The 19571-nt window shown below is 36.5% G+C and overlaps 1 protein-coding gene across 2 annotated transcripts; it reads left to right on the top strand.

Annotated features, from left to right (window-relative positions):
• The first annotated feature begins 4181 nt into the window (after positions 1–4181).
• On the top strand, positions 4182–18817 carry Arf79F (ADP-ribosylation factor 1). Of its 2 annotated transcripts, none has more exons than XM_067099462.1 (5): positions 4182–4749; positions 10272–10432; positions 10874–10983; positions 15164–15289; positions 17522–18817. In XM_067099462.1, the coding sequence occupies exons 2-5, from the start codon at positions 10285–10287 to the stop codon at positions 17684–17686; spliced, it is 549 nt and encodes a 182-aa protein (XP_066955563.1). In that variant the 5' UTR covers positions 4182–4749; positions 10272–10284; the 3' UTR covers positions 17687–18817. The 2 variants fall into 2 exon arrangements, with proteins under 2 accessions (XP_066955563.1, XP_066955570.1); XM_067099469.1 differs by lacking the exon at positions 4182–4749 and adding an exon at positions 5036–5159.
• The last annotated feature ends 754 nt before the right edge of the window (positions 18818–19571 follow it).

Raw genomic sequence — 19571 nt, 5'->3', positions numbered from 1 at the left:
AATTCTTAGCTTGAATATCCAGGTTAGTGTTTCCCACTATTTTTTCATGAATTTGGGGACTCACAAAAACTCGATAGTTTATTGTTTCTTCCATTTCAAGGCAGGATAATTCTTTACATACAAAGGGAAATTATACGTTAACATAGCCTAACTATTCCGATTTGTAGCAGAAGCATTGATTGCAATAATTACGGGGCAATAGCCTTCCATACAGTGCTCCCTAAGGTTTCTAACACGTTGATTTTAGGCCACCGTATAAGTAGGCCTACCATAAATCTAATCAACTGTATCGTGACTAGTGTGTTTATACAAAACGAACATTAGTATCTGTATTAGAGATACTGTTCTATGTCTAACAAGTTAAACCCATAACAATCTTGACCAAAGAGGAACATGGCAATGGATATAAGTCTAGTCTTTATCAAATATATTTTTCTGCACATTTTGTACATATGAGTTAGAGGTTATATACTTGATTGATGATCCCGATTAAATTTTAATTGACAAGTACCCGAGTTCTAAGTGGTGCTTTTAGTGAACCTAGAGGTATCCCGTTTGATATTCTACAATGCAATATTCTGGGAGTTTTTGGACTTGATCCTGTATAGGCCACGTGATTTTGGCCTTAGAAATGGTATTGCATAGCATTCAGATGATGCAACTATTGCTGCAGGTATTGCTAGCAGCATAATAAGGATGCTGAGTGTAAGTCTGGTATGAAGCTGAACATTAGTTAAACCCAGACCATAGCCTATTAAGTCTCGTGCACTAATCAGTCTCGCACCATGCTCCCCTCTCCATGAAACTGTACCCTGGTAACACATTGATTGAATCTGAATAATTTATCCCGAGCTTTCTTTTTTATTATTATTATTATATTCTTTCGACATGTTTCAAATCATTTGTTCTTCCAAAGTTGAGATACTGCTCTGTTTGGGTATCTGCGGCATTCCGAGAAGTTTTATCATCTATCAGGAAAGACTATTCCATATCGTAGTTTCTTCTTTTCCATGAGATATTTCAAGAGAAAATTCTTTCAGCGACTTTGGTGGCTCTAGAATAGGGAGTGTATGCCCCTTACACATTCCCAGAGCTGACAATTGGGACTGAAATCGTTCATATCAAACAATTTTGATATCGCCACATAGCAGAGGCTGTCTCATTTAATAAGAAAACCCACAAGTTAATGTACAAATCTAGTCCAATTACATTCTACCTTCGACACAGAGACGTTTAAATGTTTAAAGAGCAATATCGTAGAGAGAGAGAGAGAGAGAGAGAGAGAGAGAGAGAGAGAGAGAGAGAGAGAGAGAGAGAGAGAGAGAGAGTATAACTACTGTAGAAGAGAAATGTCAGAAAACTTTCTACAGTACTGAAAACAAAAATAAATTATAACACTTGTACAACAGCTATGTCTTCTGATTTAGGGCACAAAGATTTTGAGAGAGAGAGAGAGAGAGAGAGAGAGATAGATAGATAGAGAGAGAGAGAGAGAGAGAGAGAGAGAGAGAGAGAGAGAGAGAGAGAGAGAGATTGGGTAGGACACTAGACCCACCTGATTCAATGTTATTGTTTTAACATTGTTGTCATGTTATTATATTTGGGTGTCAGCAGTGTCTTGTGAATTTCATCTTGTTAGGGACAGTCATTTCCTCGCTCCTCCATGATAGTAATATAATTTTAGACCATCGTTGATAGACTTCCTGATGGTGCATTCTCCATAAAACTTCATTCAGATAACGAACTTCCACTATCATTCGTATAAGGCATCCACAGACGATCAGAATTGTGACTGGATTTTAATCAATTTTAGCCCGGCCCCCTCCCCACAAAAAAATGTCGTTTTGGGGCATACTGAAAGGCTTCTTACATAATACTGATACAAATATTTTAAAGCGAAGTGACAGATGCCCAATGCATGGCGTCAAAATTTTGACTGATTTGGATTTAGCATTCTTCTGTCACATACTACTCTTTCCACCTCCCTTCATTTCCGCCAAGCTGCTTACACTATACTTTCAGTCTCAGGTTCACACCTTTAATCGTGGATTAAAGTAGATCATAAATATTTGAAATTCTCGGCCTGTTTCAAATCTAGGCCTTTTATATTTTGTATAAATAACCACCAGGCCTAACCTCTCTGCTTGTTGGGCACCTTAACCTCAGTTTTATCCACCTTTACCTTCATATCACCAAAGAATCCTGCCACTGCAATTTTTCTTCAAATTTAGACCGTAATTGCAAGACCAACTACATATAACAGTTCACCTTATAGCATTATCTCATCTGCATATGGAACTTCCGTAATTTACCTTGTGGTATCATTATCCGATTCCTAATATTCTTAAGTTTCTTATCAGATCGGCAAAATCTGTTAGATTTAATCCCGTTATGATAACACGGTCTTAGCCGTATTGCAAATCAGATCGCATTGGTCTAAGTTCGTGCGAAATTTCAGTCTGCTGGACTTTCAAATCTTATTCAGCCTAACTTTTTTTTTATATACTGAATTCCATTTCAAGGGAACCTGTATTGGATATAATTGTGATTAAATATTTGATTCAGCCAAATTCATCGTTCTCCAACTAGTGTTATTCATCCCTTTTTACATACACCGTTCTCGTTGCATTATTCTTTAGATTTATCGTGAGTCTCAGCTCTCTAGATATAATAATTATTTAATCAGACGTCTGAGTCAATAGACGTATCTATCGAACAGGCCAAAACGACAGGAATGCGACCAGTACAGTGAAAACCTAGGTTAGACAGGTGAGCGCTGTGTTAATCAATGATTGTTTATGAATGCAACCGACGAAGAGAGTAGGCAACTAAGGAGACGGAAACAACAACTTTTCATCCCTTTCAATGGCCATTTTCCACTCTCTCTATAGTGGGGAATTGTCTCAAAGGAATTGAAGTATGTGCCCTGACTAACCACAACAGTTTCTTGGAGGGAAGTCGAGAATGAACGGATGAAATGTCACTGACTACCATTGCCAGAGTCAACTTCGCACTAAATTGAGTACGGAACGCACATAACGTACCCTACAACGTGAGGTGCGGGCTTTTCATTCTCAGAATCTCGGGTGAAGTTTCGGTGCAGAAACTTCGGCTTTTGCATAGTCTCATTGTGGGGTAAGTTTTTAAATTGTTTAAACAAAGGCCTAATAAAGCAATAACATTCCCTTGGGTCTGAAAGTGAAAAGTTATTTCAAGGCAAATCTGCTTATTACTTTCAGCTCTGAACTACGCACCCAGAAATAAAGAAAAACGATACAAAGCCTCCCATATCGTCAAGTGGAAAGGTCTTTTTCTGAATATTTTACAAGGCAAGATACTATACGTAATAACACACTTAAAAGAACAACTGCAAGTCGGAATGAATGACGTCATTTGGGGACAAGGGTTGAAGGGACAAAAACTGGCAAGATTTGGCTTGGTAAACAATCTGCCTAAAACGTAGGGACTTGCTACTCATATTTTCAAAATGCGTATTGCAATGTTGCACATGCAAGTCCGTTTCCGTCAGGGCAATTCCCTTTAGGTAATGCCAAGCATGATTGCGTTTAATCATATCAGGTAATAAGCTTCGCGCTGACGTCATAATCCCAATAGTCCGTTTGCTTGGCATGCTTTTCTCGGAAATAATATAGACTATTTTATCTGTCATGCAAGATTAAACCTGACTATACGTCTATGCTTACTTTTCGACTGGTCGTTACATTTGACTTTGAAATTTTACTTTGTAATGTGACATTACAGGTGAGAAATAAATGGATATAAAAAGCTGACGCAATTCTGTGATTGACTAGGAGTAGAATTTTACGATTGTGAACCAACAGATTCAGCCAACCCTTATCCCTCTCACTTTATATATATATATATATATATATATATATATATATATATATATATATATATATATATATATATATATATATATATATATATATATATATATGGTAGAGGTGTATAGTAAATAGGCTATGGAAGAGACGAACATTATAAAATTGCACGCTTGTCTTGACATTATTAGATTTAAATGCCTTGTTTTCTTTGTGACTATACTTTATTTGTGCACACTACTCTTGGTTAGTGCATGCAATCTTACGCCGCAAGAAAAAAATGTCAAATGTCATCTAAAATAGTGTAATTTACACGGGGAACTATTGCACCGCTTTACTCAACGAAATTCCCTTAATATCAGCCGCCTGAGTCTTCATTGGATGCCTAATGAGTGTTACGCCATTGTCAAATGGTATTAAGAAATCTGCATTGGCAGGCGTGGCTGTTGCAGCAGACTTTATTAACATGATAAACATGGATTACATTACACACACAATAGTCAAAACGAAAAGTGAAGTGACGTGTGGGTAGTGGTCGATGTTAGACATGGAGTGGGAATTTTTTAATCCTTTAATTCAAGAATCTATTCCAGACTCTAATTCTGGAATCGAAGGTCTAGTGATGGTGCATCAATATTACCACCATAGCAGAGCTAAAGGGTGATGATGATAATGATGATGATAGTGTTGGCGGATGTGGTGTGGTGGTGGTGGTGGTTGTGGTGGTGGTGAGTGAGGGTGGTGGCAATCGGCCCTCTGGCGGCCGTGATAGTAAGTTCGAGTCACGTGACGTGACGTCATCACCGCGACGTGGCAGGTAGTGGCAAATTGTCGGCCATTTTCAGTGTCTGTGGTTCTGTGGAGGTCTTTATTTCGCGTTTTCCGAGGGATTTTGGTGATTCAGGTGAAGTATTCTTGGTGAAATGTGTTGATGAATGATAAATCTTAGTCAGTTTTATCTCCCCTAAAGAATATATATAAAATTTGAGTGGTAAATAAAAGAAAAATATTGACATTATTCGTTGCAATGGTTGTTTGTATATGTTACCCGCTATGCCGGTTCGATTGTCTTTTAACATTTTCTCTAACTGGAGTCTTTCTGCTTTGCAAATGTGGTCTTGCACGGCTATGCTAAGGCTGAATTGTTTCGTTTTGCTTTGAAAGGAGTTTTATTAGAATGTCAGAGGTTAGGCGTAATTGACTGACGTGGTTGTGTGACGTAGCCAGTCAAAGTAGTGGCTCAGTTCGGTCGTTACGTCATGTTGGTTCATTTAATCGTTATTCGCAGTTAATACAATAATAGTCAGGCCACGGGTGAGATTATTTGTAGCATTTTGTTCTTTTAAAGTATTTTTGTACGATAGAAATAACCAGATGTCGGATTTGCCACTTCTGGCCGATTGGCCTAGTTGTTAGGCCTAGGTCTAAGTTGAGCTGCTGTTAGACTATTCTTGGGCTTATGTATAATCTATAACGTACTTAACCTGAGGAATATTCTAGTATTTTGGTCACCAGACTCCTTGATAACCGGGAAAGTGGGTTTGGCAATGCTTCGCGAAGCCTGCCGTAGCTGTCAAAGTGTCAGCGTCGGTGTAATAAAACGAAGGCATTAGAAGTCTAACCGAGTTTAGCCCAACTACATAAGACTACTAACGTAAGCCTAATTCGATTGTAATTTTTTCCCAGTAATGGTTTAGTTTACTTTTTTGACTGGGGTCTTAACTCCAAGTTCCAGTATGCACTTCATGCCACCTGTACCTTTTGGGTAACCCCAGGCAGTTGGCTGTTAGGAAATACATTATTATTATTTTTATAGGATTGGCTACTGAAATCGTGGTTACCTTTCCAGCATAGGTTAGGATCCCCGTCTGTAACTCACAAAGAGAGGCATAGCCTCCATGTAATGTCATATTTTGTTCAAGTTTTAGAAATAGAAAAAAAATTATTTTTTCTTTTACAGCATTAGGCCGTGCTGTACAATAGTATTTAGTTAGGCTCAAAAGTATGTGTAAACACTTCCCACCAAGGGACCCTTTACGTAAAAATTGGTAGACCATTGGGCTAGTGATAGGCTTAACACAAAAGTAAGTGGTTTACACTAATTACAAGGCTGAAATGTCCAAAAAAATGTAAAGTTCATCTTAGACGTGCATGTTAACCATTCTGTGTGCTTTAATTCTGAAAGTAGAAATGTAGTGCAGGATCGAAGGTAGCCTAACCTAGAGTAGGCTGTTTAACCATTTTATTTTGGGTATGAGAACCTTGTTTTTCACTACACACACTTGAATCTTTTCTGAACTCGTTGTTGGTACGAATTACTAAGATTCATGCTAAAATAACACTGGATTCTACCTCACCTGGTCCTGGGCCCTGCCCCAGAACACCATATCCCAATGTAAACCCCCATAGATCTTGTGTGTGTAAAATTATTTCATTGGAACCTAACCATTGACAGATGGACATAATAAGCTTGTAACATTTCATACAGTTGATTCATTACCTAAGGGTTGGAAGATGTGCCGTTGTTCCTCTTGCCCCAGTGCCAGTAATTAGGAATTCAGGTCAGCAAAACTGTGTGAAGGCATTTTTATTTTTAGTAGACAGGATTAAACATAGATTGCTTTACTCTAGCAGTTGTTAAACTGGAAGGATTCAGAAAAAAGATCAAGGATAAATATCGGGCTTTGCATTAAGATTAGTGCTGTCAGTGCATCTCATGTGGTGCACTGTAGGCATTACTTAGGTTCCATGTAGCGTCCCTTCTGCCCACAGCTGCAACCCCGTTCATTCCTTTTACTGTACTGCCATTCATATTCTCTTTTTAGTAGACAGGATTAAACATAAAGATTGTTTTACTCGAGCAATTGTTAAACTGGAAGGATTCAGAAAAAAATTGAGGATAAATATGAGGACTTTCATTAGAGTTGGGTCTGCTTGGACAGAAAATGCTCCCATGTAAATATAGAATTAACTGGAATGACGACTAATTACCAAATGCACAATAACCCCCCCCCCCATATTTGAGGTTTAGAAAAGTTGAAACTTTTTTGTGTGCACTAACAGTGTTAGTATCAAAAACAAAATACCCCATACAGGTTCATGAAGATATAAAGAGTTCTGTATTTGGTAAGATATCTTGCATTTGCTCAGCTGGTTACTGCTTAGGCTAGGCTAAGGTTATAGATAATTCTGTCTTAGGCCTCATTAACTCCAGATTCTGAATAGCAAAGAACCTGAATTGAAGTGGTTGGTTTCCACTAATAGAAATGGTAAAAAATGGGATACAGATTTGCATGAAAATCAAATGGTTCATGTATTTTATGTTAAGGGGTTAGTGTGGCCAGTGCACCTCATGCGGTGCACTGCAGGCATCACTTAAGGTTCTGTGCAGCGTCCCTTTGTCTCCTAGCTGCAACCCCATTTTTTCCTTTTACCCTACCTCCATTCATATTTTTTTTTTTTTTTTTTCCATCTTACTCATACCCTCTCCTAACAAGTGATTCTTAGCTTTGTGCAATCAGTTTTTTCCTCCTGTTACACCTTTCAAACCATTTTACTGTCAGTTTCCATTTCAGATCATGAATGACATTATGGGACCCAGTGCTTGGCCCTTGGCCTAAATTCTATATTCTAATTATAAAATGGCCACGTTCTATAATCAGTTATGATAGGTTACAGGATTAAAGTTTGTCAGGGTGAGACAACTCTTGATACAAAGTTGCCCAGGTTTGGCAGGCCAACTGGCATTTACTGGTAAAAGCTAAGGCTCTCGTAGGCTTGAAAGCAGTGGTTGTTAACGTTAGGGTAAGCAAATTTGTCATCCCATCCATGCTTGGCTGGGCGTAATGATCAAAACTTTGGCACATATTGGGGAAGGCTAGCATGGTAGGCAGTAGATTAACCTAGTCATTTTCTACTGTAGTTCCTATCTAGACAAATATGTAGAGCTAATTACTGTGAATCCTTGATCAATTTTGCTGAAAAAACACACCAGTTCATAACTTGACAAGGCAGTGGCATGAAACCAAGGACCATAGTTGTAATTTCATAACTACAATTAGAGCAGTTTCATCTTGAAACTACTAAAAGTTGTGAAATTCTTTTGCTGAAGGGTTATATACCTATTGCATTACAGAACCAAAAAAAAAAAAAAGGTGCAAGTGTTTGTGTGTAACTTGTTTGGTAGTTCCCACAATGGTCAACATCCAATTTAGGCATTGGCTGTTGCCAAGTCAGCTCAGGCTTAGGTGGCAGTCTGCAGTGGCCACTTTGTGTTAGGCTGGGATAATTTGCTCTGCCAATTAGGGTGTTTTTAGGCCTAGTCACCAAGCTTGAGCTTGGCTAGGCCAGCTTGCTACTCGTCCAGAAAACATATTGTAACCTGTGTAAATTTTCAATGTACATGTGTCAAGGAGTAACCTATTATGCACTTAATTGAACTAGTTGATGTAATTACTGTGTTGGAAAGTCATAAGTGTGTTTTGACATTTTTTAAAATTGGATGTAAGGGGAACTTATTTTGATGAGCTTTTTATTTTTTACCTGTTGGCTTCTAAACACTATTTAGTTGCCAATGCATTATGAATATTTTTCCATAATATTTGTTGAGCATTGCCTTACTAATAGAGCAATGTACAAGGAGCAGGCAGTTTGTTGGATATAAATGTACTATCAGCATTTGAGTATTATATAGATATTTTAGTGTATTGATATGTTGTATTTCGTCAGGATTTTGACTTGTTTCCACATTTTCCAAAATATCAAGATGAACCATTTGGTATTCTAAAGATTTTCCAGATTACTGGAATAGCCAGGTAAATGCATTATGGATTATCAAATATTTTACTGAACATGAAGTGCAGTAGTGTTGTGTATTAACATTGCAAATAATTGTAATGGCTTAGCAACTTTAACCGACAGGCATTACTTCCAAGTATGGAATTACTGTATTGAATTTGTATAAACGTGTTTTCTTGTTCACTAGCAAGTTGTACGCTTTTATTTGTATTAGGTGGTATAAATGTGAACAAATTAGCATAGACTTTGTTGTCCAGATAAAGAATGAATGCTATACTGTTTCCTGTTCAATGTTATATTTGAAACCTGACATTTCTTGGTAATTTATTGCATATTGCATGTACCTCATCACTGGATTGCTTTTGTTATTTACGGGCTTGAACAAAGTCAAGGGGAATTTGCCTCAAACGGTATTGATGACTTGAGTGAGGTGGTGTAGACCACTCAACCAGAACAGATGTACTGTATGTGTGGAGATTTTTGTAACTTGTGGAAAATGTCATACACAACTATCACCAGAATGAATGTATTTATGAAGATATTATATCAGCAGTTGTAGTCCTATCACCAGTTGTTAATCCACATAGGCAATTTCCTTATACTTTGTTGTAAATATCTTTGATTATTTCAGCTGTAGGTTAGTGTGTGTGAGGGGACATCATTGAGGTTTATTTCAGCTGTAGATTAGTGAGGGGACAATCATTGAGGTTATTACACCTGCCTGTGTTTAGTAGTTTTATATGATGGTGAATATGGGTCTTTGGTAGAGGGCAGTAATAAAGTCTGAAGGTGGAGTGAGTGTGTTGGCGTTGTTTATAGGGATTGTGGTTTCTGTAGGCTTTGCATCCATTTTTGTCATAATTGCACAAGTGTGTAAATTTACTGTATGCAGGAAGTAAAGTTTAGTTGAACTATTACAGGGTAGTGTAACATCTGAAAAGCTTTTCTAATTGCATCATCTCAACAAAAAAATTAGTCATTGTAATTTATGCTTAGTTGGTGACTGCATGCTTCGAAGTTAATTGTTCAGTGTGGTACTTTTTTTTTTTTTTTATTCAGAGGTCAAGGCTTTTTTTTCTTTAATCAGAGGTCAAGGTGCTCCTGGTAGCTGATTGATGGTCTTTATTTTGACATTGGGTTAGATTTCTTGGTCTTATTTTAAAGACTGCTTGATCATAATAAGGCAGTAGACCTGTTAAGACTGCTTGATCATAATAAGGCTGCTTGATCATAATAAGGCAGTAGACCTGTTAAGACTGCTTGATCATAATAAGGCAGTAGGCCTGTTTTATATTCGTATTCCTGTAAGTGTGTGAGCATTTGTCAGTTTTACTAGTTTAAGCTTTTATTAAGGTAATTTACATTAGGCTAATGATTGGGTCCTAGTATTTCGGTAAATTTTGTATCATGTTTAGAGTTATGACACCTTATAAAGGTTAGGCTGTACAATATGTTGTCATGAATCAAGGCTTGCAAAGTACTTTACATTATACAGGTAACAAGCATATGAAGTATCATTTGACCAGAAAAGTGATATGAATGTTGCTGGTTTTGTGGATTTTCTCCCTAAGTTTTGGCTGATTTAATAGTAAAACATTGTTTGAGTCTCATTGAATTTTTTACTTTCAGATTGCTAAACAAAATGGGCAATATATTTGCCAATCTCTTTAAGGGCCTTTTTGGCAAGAAAGAGATGCGTATCTTGATGGTGGGGTTAGATGCTGCTGGTAAAACTACAATCCTTTACAAGCTCAAATTGGGTGAAATTGTAACCACTATCCCCACAATTGGTAAGTATTATATAGCTGCAGTGCTTTCATAATTAGCAGATTCTCAGTCATGCCATAAATGTACCTTGACCACAATTTTGAAAAATAAATACCTTTTCATGGTAGTCAGAACTGGAACATTGATGTAACTTGGGGATTATTGCAAAAAGTGATGTACTTGCTTTATTAAGATGCGGGCACTATTATGTTATGAGATTTAAATGTCAGTGGTTGAAGTAATTTTTGTAGTTATAAAGATAATAGCAACAATTATTAGATTCCATTTTTTGGAGGGGTTTTTGATTTTTTACCTAATATTGACATATTGATGAAAATGGAGTAAAAATTGTGGATGTCAGTAAAAAGAGGGGGAGATTTTGTTTGACTGGGTTTTTTAAACAAATCTGTTGCTGTTGTTTTTATTAAAAATTTTCTTGTCTCACTGGTCTGCACTACTTGCAGGTTTCAATGTTGAAACTGTGGAATACAAAAATATCAGTTTCACAGTGTGGGATGTAGGTGGTCAAGATAAAATCAGACCTCTATGGCGTCATTACTTCCAAAATACACAGGTTAGTATGCGAGCAATGTTTAAGGCTTAGTTAATCGTAGTGAAAATGACATGGGTCAGCAGCAGAGCAGGTGTTAAATTGACCTAGGATTGTAAAGCTTTAGTGCATTGTTGTGGCATTGTCCATGGATATGAAAAAATTGCATAAATATTCGAATACTTTAAAACAAGTTAGTGTTCAGGCTGCTGCTTAGGTTAGTTGACCCGTGTGTGTGTACTAGTCTGGCATTTTGCTTTAGCAGAAATATTAAGTGCTGTATTCCTTGACAATTACTTTTTTCAAATGAACATGCACAGCTTATGTTCAGCACTTGACAGCGAAAGCCGAGTGGAAATTCATTGGTTATTTGGGAAAAATTTTACCGGCCCAAAGTATGATGGTTCAGCATGTGATCTTAGTAACTAGGGGTGTTATACAATAGAAATGATTGAATGAAAGGTGGAAATCAGCAGGTAAAGTTAGTTTAACTCTTATACAGAAGAGACCAAGGGAGGAATGGATGAAAATCCCTAGCAGCTCATCTGGGGCCATAGGGGCACTGCAAAGAACCTGTACTAGTGATAATATGCAGTGTGCCAAGTAACAGTTATCTTTAGTGGTAATCCACTGTAGATTTATATGGTAGAATATTCTGAAATACATATTTGATAGCTTTGCTATTGTGTAAATACTAGATTCCTCATTGGTATTATGAACCAGATTGTCATGAAACTGAACTTGGTTCAGTCATATCCACAGGTTCCTGTATAATAGTTCTTTGAATGGAGGTATATTAGGTGCTTGCAGTTTGGGCTGTGTACTTAGTAAATTATGATAAATTAGACTACTTGTGTTTGTAGATTTGAAGCAATCCCACAGAATTGTCTGTAAGGTGAAAAATTGGGCAAGGCTTGAGGCAAAAAGCTGGGAGCTTTGTGAAAAGACTTAAGGGAATGGATGGAAAGTGAAAAGTAGGATCAGCAGCATCTATGGACACTTCAAAAAAAATAAATGAATAAAACTGTCTCAAAATATGCTGTACAGTCCTGTTTACTTTACTACACCGGTGGTGGTATCCTAGTCTGATGGCAGTTATCACCTCTCCAGTATGCTCAGAAAGAAGTAAACATTTAGATACACTGGCATTTTTAAGATTATAGAAAGTCTGAATCTTTTAAGATAGTTATGATTCAGATTTTAAGTAACTATATAGCCTACTTAGTGTAATTTTTGTTCATATATATATATTGGAATGAATTTTGCTACCATCTTGGAGCTTTCAATTTGGAATTAGTTTTGTTACCATTTTGTAGCTTTCGTAGGATTTTATGATTTGCGTGTTTGTAAAGAGTTTATTGCCTTTTGTTGGATGTTGATAACCTTTCCCATTCTAACACCAGACCAGTTAATCAGTCCCCTCCCCTCATCAGGAGTGGAGTCAGTTTTGGTTTTGATATTGTAAATCATTTAGTAATGTCATTAATGGAGATTTGCTAGTGTCAGGAGCAAGGTTTTAGTTGGGTGAACATTATTAATTTTCATGGTCATGGCTGTCGACCCTTCTCCAAAGATAAATTTCTTTGGAAACTACAGTACTTGCTTTTTTAAGTCCATTATAAGACTGTTATTGGCTTATTTTGCCTATGGTTGTCATTGGCTTAATTTGCTTACGATTATCACCGTAAAAGTCACAAATCTTTTTTTAGATATGACAAAATTCTGAAAGCCAGTGTTGTTGATACTCAAGTTAGTGCTTATCCTGATTGGCTGGTTTGTTTTTGTTTTCTATTGGGTTTTGCTATTTGTACCTGCAGTTAAGGTCATGGACTGGTAAGTCATCTTTGATTCAAGAAAAGATTTGATGTTTTCTCCAGTTTAGTGTAAAGTGTGGAACCGTATGGTATTTGTCCCGTAGCAACCTTTTTAACCCCTCAACTTCAAAATAGATAGACGAGTTAGACAAACGTTATGTACTTGAGAATGTAGACAATTTAAGGTGAACTTTCCAGGTACTTTAGGCTTTCACAAGGTACTTTAGGCTTTCACAGGGTATCAAAATAAGAAGGCAGCGCCTCGGTGGCGTGGTCGATATGGTGTTTGCGTCCCACCTCGGTGGTCGCAGATTCGATTCTCGGCCATTCCATTGAGGAGTGAGAGATGTGTATTTCTGGTGATAGAAGTTCACTCTCGACGTGGTTCAGAAGTCACGTAAAGCCGTTGGTCCCGTTGCTGAATAACCACTGGTTCCATGCAACGTAAAAACACCATACAAACAAACAAAAATAAGAAGGCATAATTACCTTTCGGTTGCTATTTGTCTGGTACTTGCTTGTTGGTCTTCCTAGAACTTTTCCCTCTGAACTTGCCTTTTGAAACTCAACACTTGAGGTAAGATAAATGTCCTGAACCTGTCCTTTGCTATGCATCATCATCCTGAACCAGCTCTTTTCTAGGTATCCATCCATAAGGAAGAATTACTGGACTAGTGCCTATGAATCTTTCACCCTGTTAATGAAGCAGCAAGGTTATGGAAGATTTTTTTAACAAAAGGACATTGTGTGCCACAAAATGTTTTGATTCCATTCTGTAGGACATAGTCAATTTCATCTGGGGTAGTGGGTGCTCGTGGAACTGAAATTAGAGAGTGCTACAAGAATAGCTTCAAGGTTAATTTTGTTGCAAATATACCATTATATCTTGGATGTAGTACACCTGGTTTTAATGGAAGTTAAGGGAACATTTTGAAGTTTTCAAAAAGAGAGGAGTAGGTTAGAGAGATAGAGAAGGAATTGAAAGTGTACACAGAGTAAAGGTTTTAGTGACTAGAAAAGGGCAAAAGGACAAAGAAAACTTAATTGGAATTGGTTTCATTGGCATTTGGACGTGTTCTAATGTAATAGATGAAGCCTCACATTAAAAAGTTTGGTTGGAGTGAATCAGGTTTTATGAGTTGCGTAAAGAAATGTGGTGTTCAGAAGCTGGAAAAAAATAGGGAACAGTTTAAGTGCAAATGTATTTGAAAAACTAAAGTAGGTGAAAGTACCCAAGAATGATAGGTGGGCAATAGTAATTGTTACTGCTTGTCAATTATAAAATCCAAGTTTTTGTCATAAAACGTTTTTACTCCATACTATATGCTATTACTGTCCACATTGGTAACTCTGAGTCTTGTATACAGTTCTTGCAGTATGTGTTGGGGGTGTTGCTTTTACCGTGCTCATGCCCTCATAATGGTCTCTTGCTTGTGTATGAATGGCCTATACAGTTCTTGCAGTGTGTGTTTTTGGGGAGGGGGGATGGAGGGTGTTGCTTTTACCGTGCTCATGCCCTCATAATGGCCCCGTGCTTGTGTGTGAATGGCTTATACAAATTTTAATGCTGTATCTTGGTACTAATGAGCCCTAGTGAGCCAGAAGATCAGTGAAAGCAATCTTCAGTTGGATCCAATCGATTTGTGACCCATGGTCTAGGGGCTGGATATAGAGAGAGAAGCCTTCAAGGGCACACCTTAAAGGTTTCTACGTAACTCACAAAAAGTCTGCCAAGTTAACTATACCTATGAGATGGGTAACAGTACCAAGTTGAGTTAACACCACACAGTGGCAAACGTCAAACTTTGTACAGGTTGATGGAGGAGTTAACCTGCATTTGCTTGATTTGCAGGTCTAATAGTCTGGAAGGTAGAATTTAATGCTTGAACAACATTGCTTTTCTCAGGTGAATGGAGAACGAGGTGATAACCTCAGATTTATATATCTTCAGTTGCCCTGTGGAGGCCTCCATAAATGTTACATGAACCAATAACTTGGCGTTTGGAAGCTATCCAGTTTTTGTGAAAAAAAAAAAAAAATTTGGTGCCAGTCATCTGGTCTATATAACCATTAAAGATCTTTGCGATGTGGGCTTACACATGGATTCTTGATTTTGACTAGTCCTCCATGCATATTCTCAGGTGGAGAAACCTAATTTGTCTTCAGGTTTTTTTTTTTAAGGTTAATGGAAATTAGTTTAACATTTCAAAAAGGCCTTTCTTCCAGGTTGATGTATACAGTAGTAAAGCACAAAATACTAGTCTATAACTTGGGTAAAGTAACAGAGTTTTGAATTTGAGATTTTGTTGATAAAGTTTGCTCAGTGTGTAAAAAAAAAAAATATTTTTACTAACCCCTGTAAAACTAATATGAAAAATTTTTCTTTCTAGGGACTCATTTTTGTAGTAGATTCAAATGATCGAGAGCGTATAGGTGAAGCGCGAGAGGAGTTAATGCGTATGTTAGCTGAAGATGAACTCAGAGATGCTGTGTTGCTCATATTTGCTAACAAACAGGTATGTAATTAATAATGTATTTGATTTTCATAGCTTTTTATTTGCCTATTGATAGAATGTATGCAGTGTTTTACAAGTGGTTTGGCTGTCGAGGGGTTATGGCTTTTAATATTAGATCGTCTTAATTTTCTTCGGATAGCTAGTTACAGAAATTTGTCAGGTACTCTACTTGAAATTTGATGTGCTTATTAAAGAGGGGGGAAAATTGCATAGTTGTACCTGCTCAGGTAATAGCATCCATACCTCTTCCTGAAATGTAATGTTCTTGGTATAGTGTTAGCTATAATTATAATTTTACAAAAAATAAAGTATTAGAAAAAACATGTATAACTTGGTAAAATTAGCATATTTTTACAAGTGTCTTGTAAAATAGGCCCACATAGGGTTGTAAACAGTCACTTGCAATTTGCCATGGAAGGTAGGAAAGGTTTTTTTTTTTTTTTTTTTTTTTTTTTTTTTTTTCTTTTTACACTATGGACATTTGCATATCTTCCTCTTTCCATTGATGTGATTTTTCTTAGATTGGCCAATCTTGAAGTTTGCCTGGTCTGAGGGCGTGTTTAATATATATTTAGACCATCCCTTAAGGGTTAAATAATGCCAAGACTCCAGGCCAAATTGTAGTCTAAATTTCATATGAATCAGGTGTTCAGGGTGTTAGTATCTGGCAGTTGAGAATTATTGTTTTTTAGGATTGTTGTATAACTAGTAGATAGACCATGGTACATGAAGACTAAAGAAAATTATGAAAAGTTTGTAGTAGATGAAGACATGTACCAAATAGGTATTTAGGCAGAAAGGGCACAACACAAAAGAGGGAACTCATTTTGTCTTCTCACAAAAGGGAAAGCAGATGGAAAAACCTAAATGATGATAGTTGTAGATTTTTAAGTTTTACCCAACCGTACGTGTATATATATCAGTGATGGAGACAGTACTTGGAAGGGTTGTGCTGATTTTGAAAACGTACAGTATTTTTATATAACCATACCAAAAAATTTTTGTGGTTTGCATAAGAATTTTAGTGCAAGTATGTATGTGGCGCATGATAAATTTTTAGTGTTCTAATATGGTAACTTTTTTTTTTCCAAAGAGCATTGTAATTTTGTATGTCAGGTAAGCTGTTTTGCAGTACTTTTTGTATAAAGGATTTATAAAGCTATTGTGTGACTGTTTGCATGTTATTTTATTTGATGCAGGTTTTAGATAAACAGATTTGGATATGGTAACTGGGTGTAATTTTTAAAGAAATTTATACAAAGTCTTGGTGAAAGTAGATGTAATGTTGACATAAATTGTCACATTGCATTCATCACTACCTGAAAATACTTAATTCAATGGCTTGGTTTTTTAACGTCTAATCTCAATAAGGTGTAGAAACCTTTTTGAAGTTTGAGGTATTGCAACCTTATTGAAATTTAGCTTTTGTAAATGCTTCATACTATAACAATCCCTGTAGATGTTTTGTGATTAAGAGAAGTAGAGACAATTAGATATAAATACTTTAGAGCAGTGAACTTTTTATTACAGCCATTACCATAGATCTGGTGCAAATAAATTTGCCAAGGCATTTGGTACATCTAAAATTTGAAACTAATACCCATGAAGTATGCTGATTTTCCTCCCTCTCTCTATGGGATGGTAGAATAGTAAAGTCATTCAGGTTTGGTGAATTCCATCTTTAATATATGGTTAATATTAGCAGTTGCAATTGCTTAAATATTGTGGTGATGAAGGTATGGAAAGTATAGATGTTGGAAAGATATGGTCAATTCCTCAACATGAATGTTGAGGGCTGCTCAAAATGATGGCTTGAGACTTGCCCATGATATTTGAATACAGCATACTGTAGATGTCAAAATGAACTTTGACAATTTAAGTAAATGATGTGGTCATCACTAAATTGAACAAAGAATTTCTGGAGTTGGAAAGAACCTTCTATAAAGTTTTTATGGTTACAGTGTTACATGGAATTTCAGTTCTTGAAGTAACAAACTTGTAATTTACATAGGTATAATATCTGGTATTAGAGGGGTGAGGCATTTGCATTTGCAAAATGTAGGAACTTAACATCCTAGTTCTTTGAAGGTGTTGTGTCCTCCTCAGCTGTCATTACCCATATTCAACACCTAAATTTTATCAATACATCCATCCATTTAATCAGAAGGCTGTGTACTTTTCGTATAGGGTTGTGATTTTCAGGGTATCTATACTTTGCATTATCTATTTCAGGACTTGCCAAATGCCATGAATGCAGCAGAGATCACAGACAAATTGGGACTTCATTCTTTGAGGAACAGGAATTGGTACATCCAGGCAACGTGTGCCACGAGTGGTGATGGCCTTTATGAAGGTTTAGATTGGCTGAGCAATCAACTGAAGAATGCAAACCGCTAATCTTTAGCACCAGCAGCTCACATACACACACTTTTTAAGTTTAATAACTAGTGAGCAGTGATATATAAAGATATATCAATGATGTTGCTGGATGGATCATCAGGAAGCTTTTTTTTGTGCAATTGCACAGGAAAGTTAGTGATGACAAATGACTATCCTCATTGAAAAGAATAAAAAAAATAGACTGGTATAAAAGGAAAGTTATCAGTGTGTAACAAACACTGTGAAATATGTAACCCATTATAAAAATGGCTAGGTGGGTCTCCCCTCTGGCCTGAGGAAGTAAGGAAGGAAGCAGGTGGTCAGGTGCTGGGTGAATTTTTTTTTTCTTTACCTTTGCCCCGACATGTGCAGTGAACAAGTGGATGATGGGCTGGACATAATAGCAATGATGTTACCTCAAATTGTGTTGTCAGATGTGTGAATGAATTTTAAGTGCTGAACGGAGGAGAACATACCTTGCTGTTTGTCCAGTCTACAAGTATCGAATTCAAAGTTAGGTCCAGCCATACTGGAGCCCAGTGTTCTCTTGTCTTACTTGTAGTATATGAGAACTTCATTATTAGGACTTGGGCCCCAGTATGGCAGTTGGCCACGTGTAATGCCTTTATACTGATGTAAAAGTACGCTATGTGCTCTACAAAGGAAGCATACAAAAAAAGGATTTTAATTGCTGTTTCCTTTTCATAATCTTCCATTTTCACAGTTGAAAAATTTTATAGGATTTTCTTTTTTTCTTCATTTTAAGGTAGGGACAGTATTCTTATTTATTAAAATGGTTTTGCAGCTCACATCTGTGTTATTAGCATTGGTGCACCTTGCTTTTTTTATATTTTTCCTCCATCTATTGAAAATCAGCGTTTTTAATAGTTCTCGTTTTTGGTGGATAACACTTGAAATTGTAACATTCCCGTTGGTATATAATTGATGTGGAGCTTGTATATTAGTTTATCAACTTACCCATTTTTTTCCTCAATTTTTTTTTCTAAGGAGGAACAATAGATTTTATATTCTTTAAAAATGTTACATCAGATCATAAAAATTCCTGAATATGTGAAAATAAAGAACTCGGTGGTTTTCTGACTTCATATGCTCTTTGACTAAGTGTAATAAAACTTAATTTGTGCTTCATTATTTCTATAGTTACCCCTTGGTAATTATAAAACAAAGGGTGCATGCTGCTCTAAGAAGGATGTAGAATTTAGTATCAAAATGTGAAAGTTAACAATTCAGTATTGGAAGGAGGGTTAGCCTTGGAACTGATAAAGACTTGGGAATTTCTTGTTGAAGGTTCAGTACACTGGTTTCAAAATTTTATTTGATATTTATTGATGGAAAGGAGAAATAATTAAAATGTGCAAAAATTTTTAAGTTAATAACAATTGTGTTAATGACCTCCAGCACTCTGATGGCAAGGTTGAGAAACAAAAACTTCTGGTCCTTGTTTTAAGGTGGTAGTGCAATTATTTTTTTAAAGTGAACAGCAATACTCAAAGTTCTCAACTGTATTTATGAACTCGTAATAATCCGGGAAGGATAAGAGAACTTATGTGGTAAAGAAACATATGCTGGGCCTGCATAAAGTGCTTGTTAATGACAGTCATGAAGGCTGTACAAGTTACAACATTAAGTGTAGATGAAAGTAATTACAATTATTGAGCTTTTCACTATACGTGAAAGTAATTACAATTATTGAACTTAATGTTTTGTTAGCTGTTGGGATTAATTAGGGAGAAAGTAATTACAATTATTAAACTTCGTGTGGTTAGCTGTTGGGATTGGTATGCAGGGAGAACTAACTATTGTAAATAGTATTTGTCTTGCATTAGCCATTTTCAGAAGCATGTTTTGATAAATGAAGTAGTTCAACTAAAGCTTTTCCATC

The sequence above is a fragment of the Macrobrachium rosenbergii genome, chromosome 4 (assembly GCF_040412425.1).
Source record: "Macrobrachium rosenbergii isolate ZJJX-2024 chromosome 4, ASM4041242v1, whole genome shotgun sequence".
NCBI classification, from domain to species: Eukaryota; Metazoa; Arthropoda; class Malacostraca; order Decapoda; family Palaemonidae; genus Macrobrachium; species Macrobrachium rosenbergii.
This window is presented reverse-complemented; position numbering and strand designations above follow the sequence as displayed.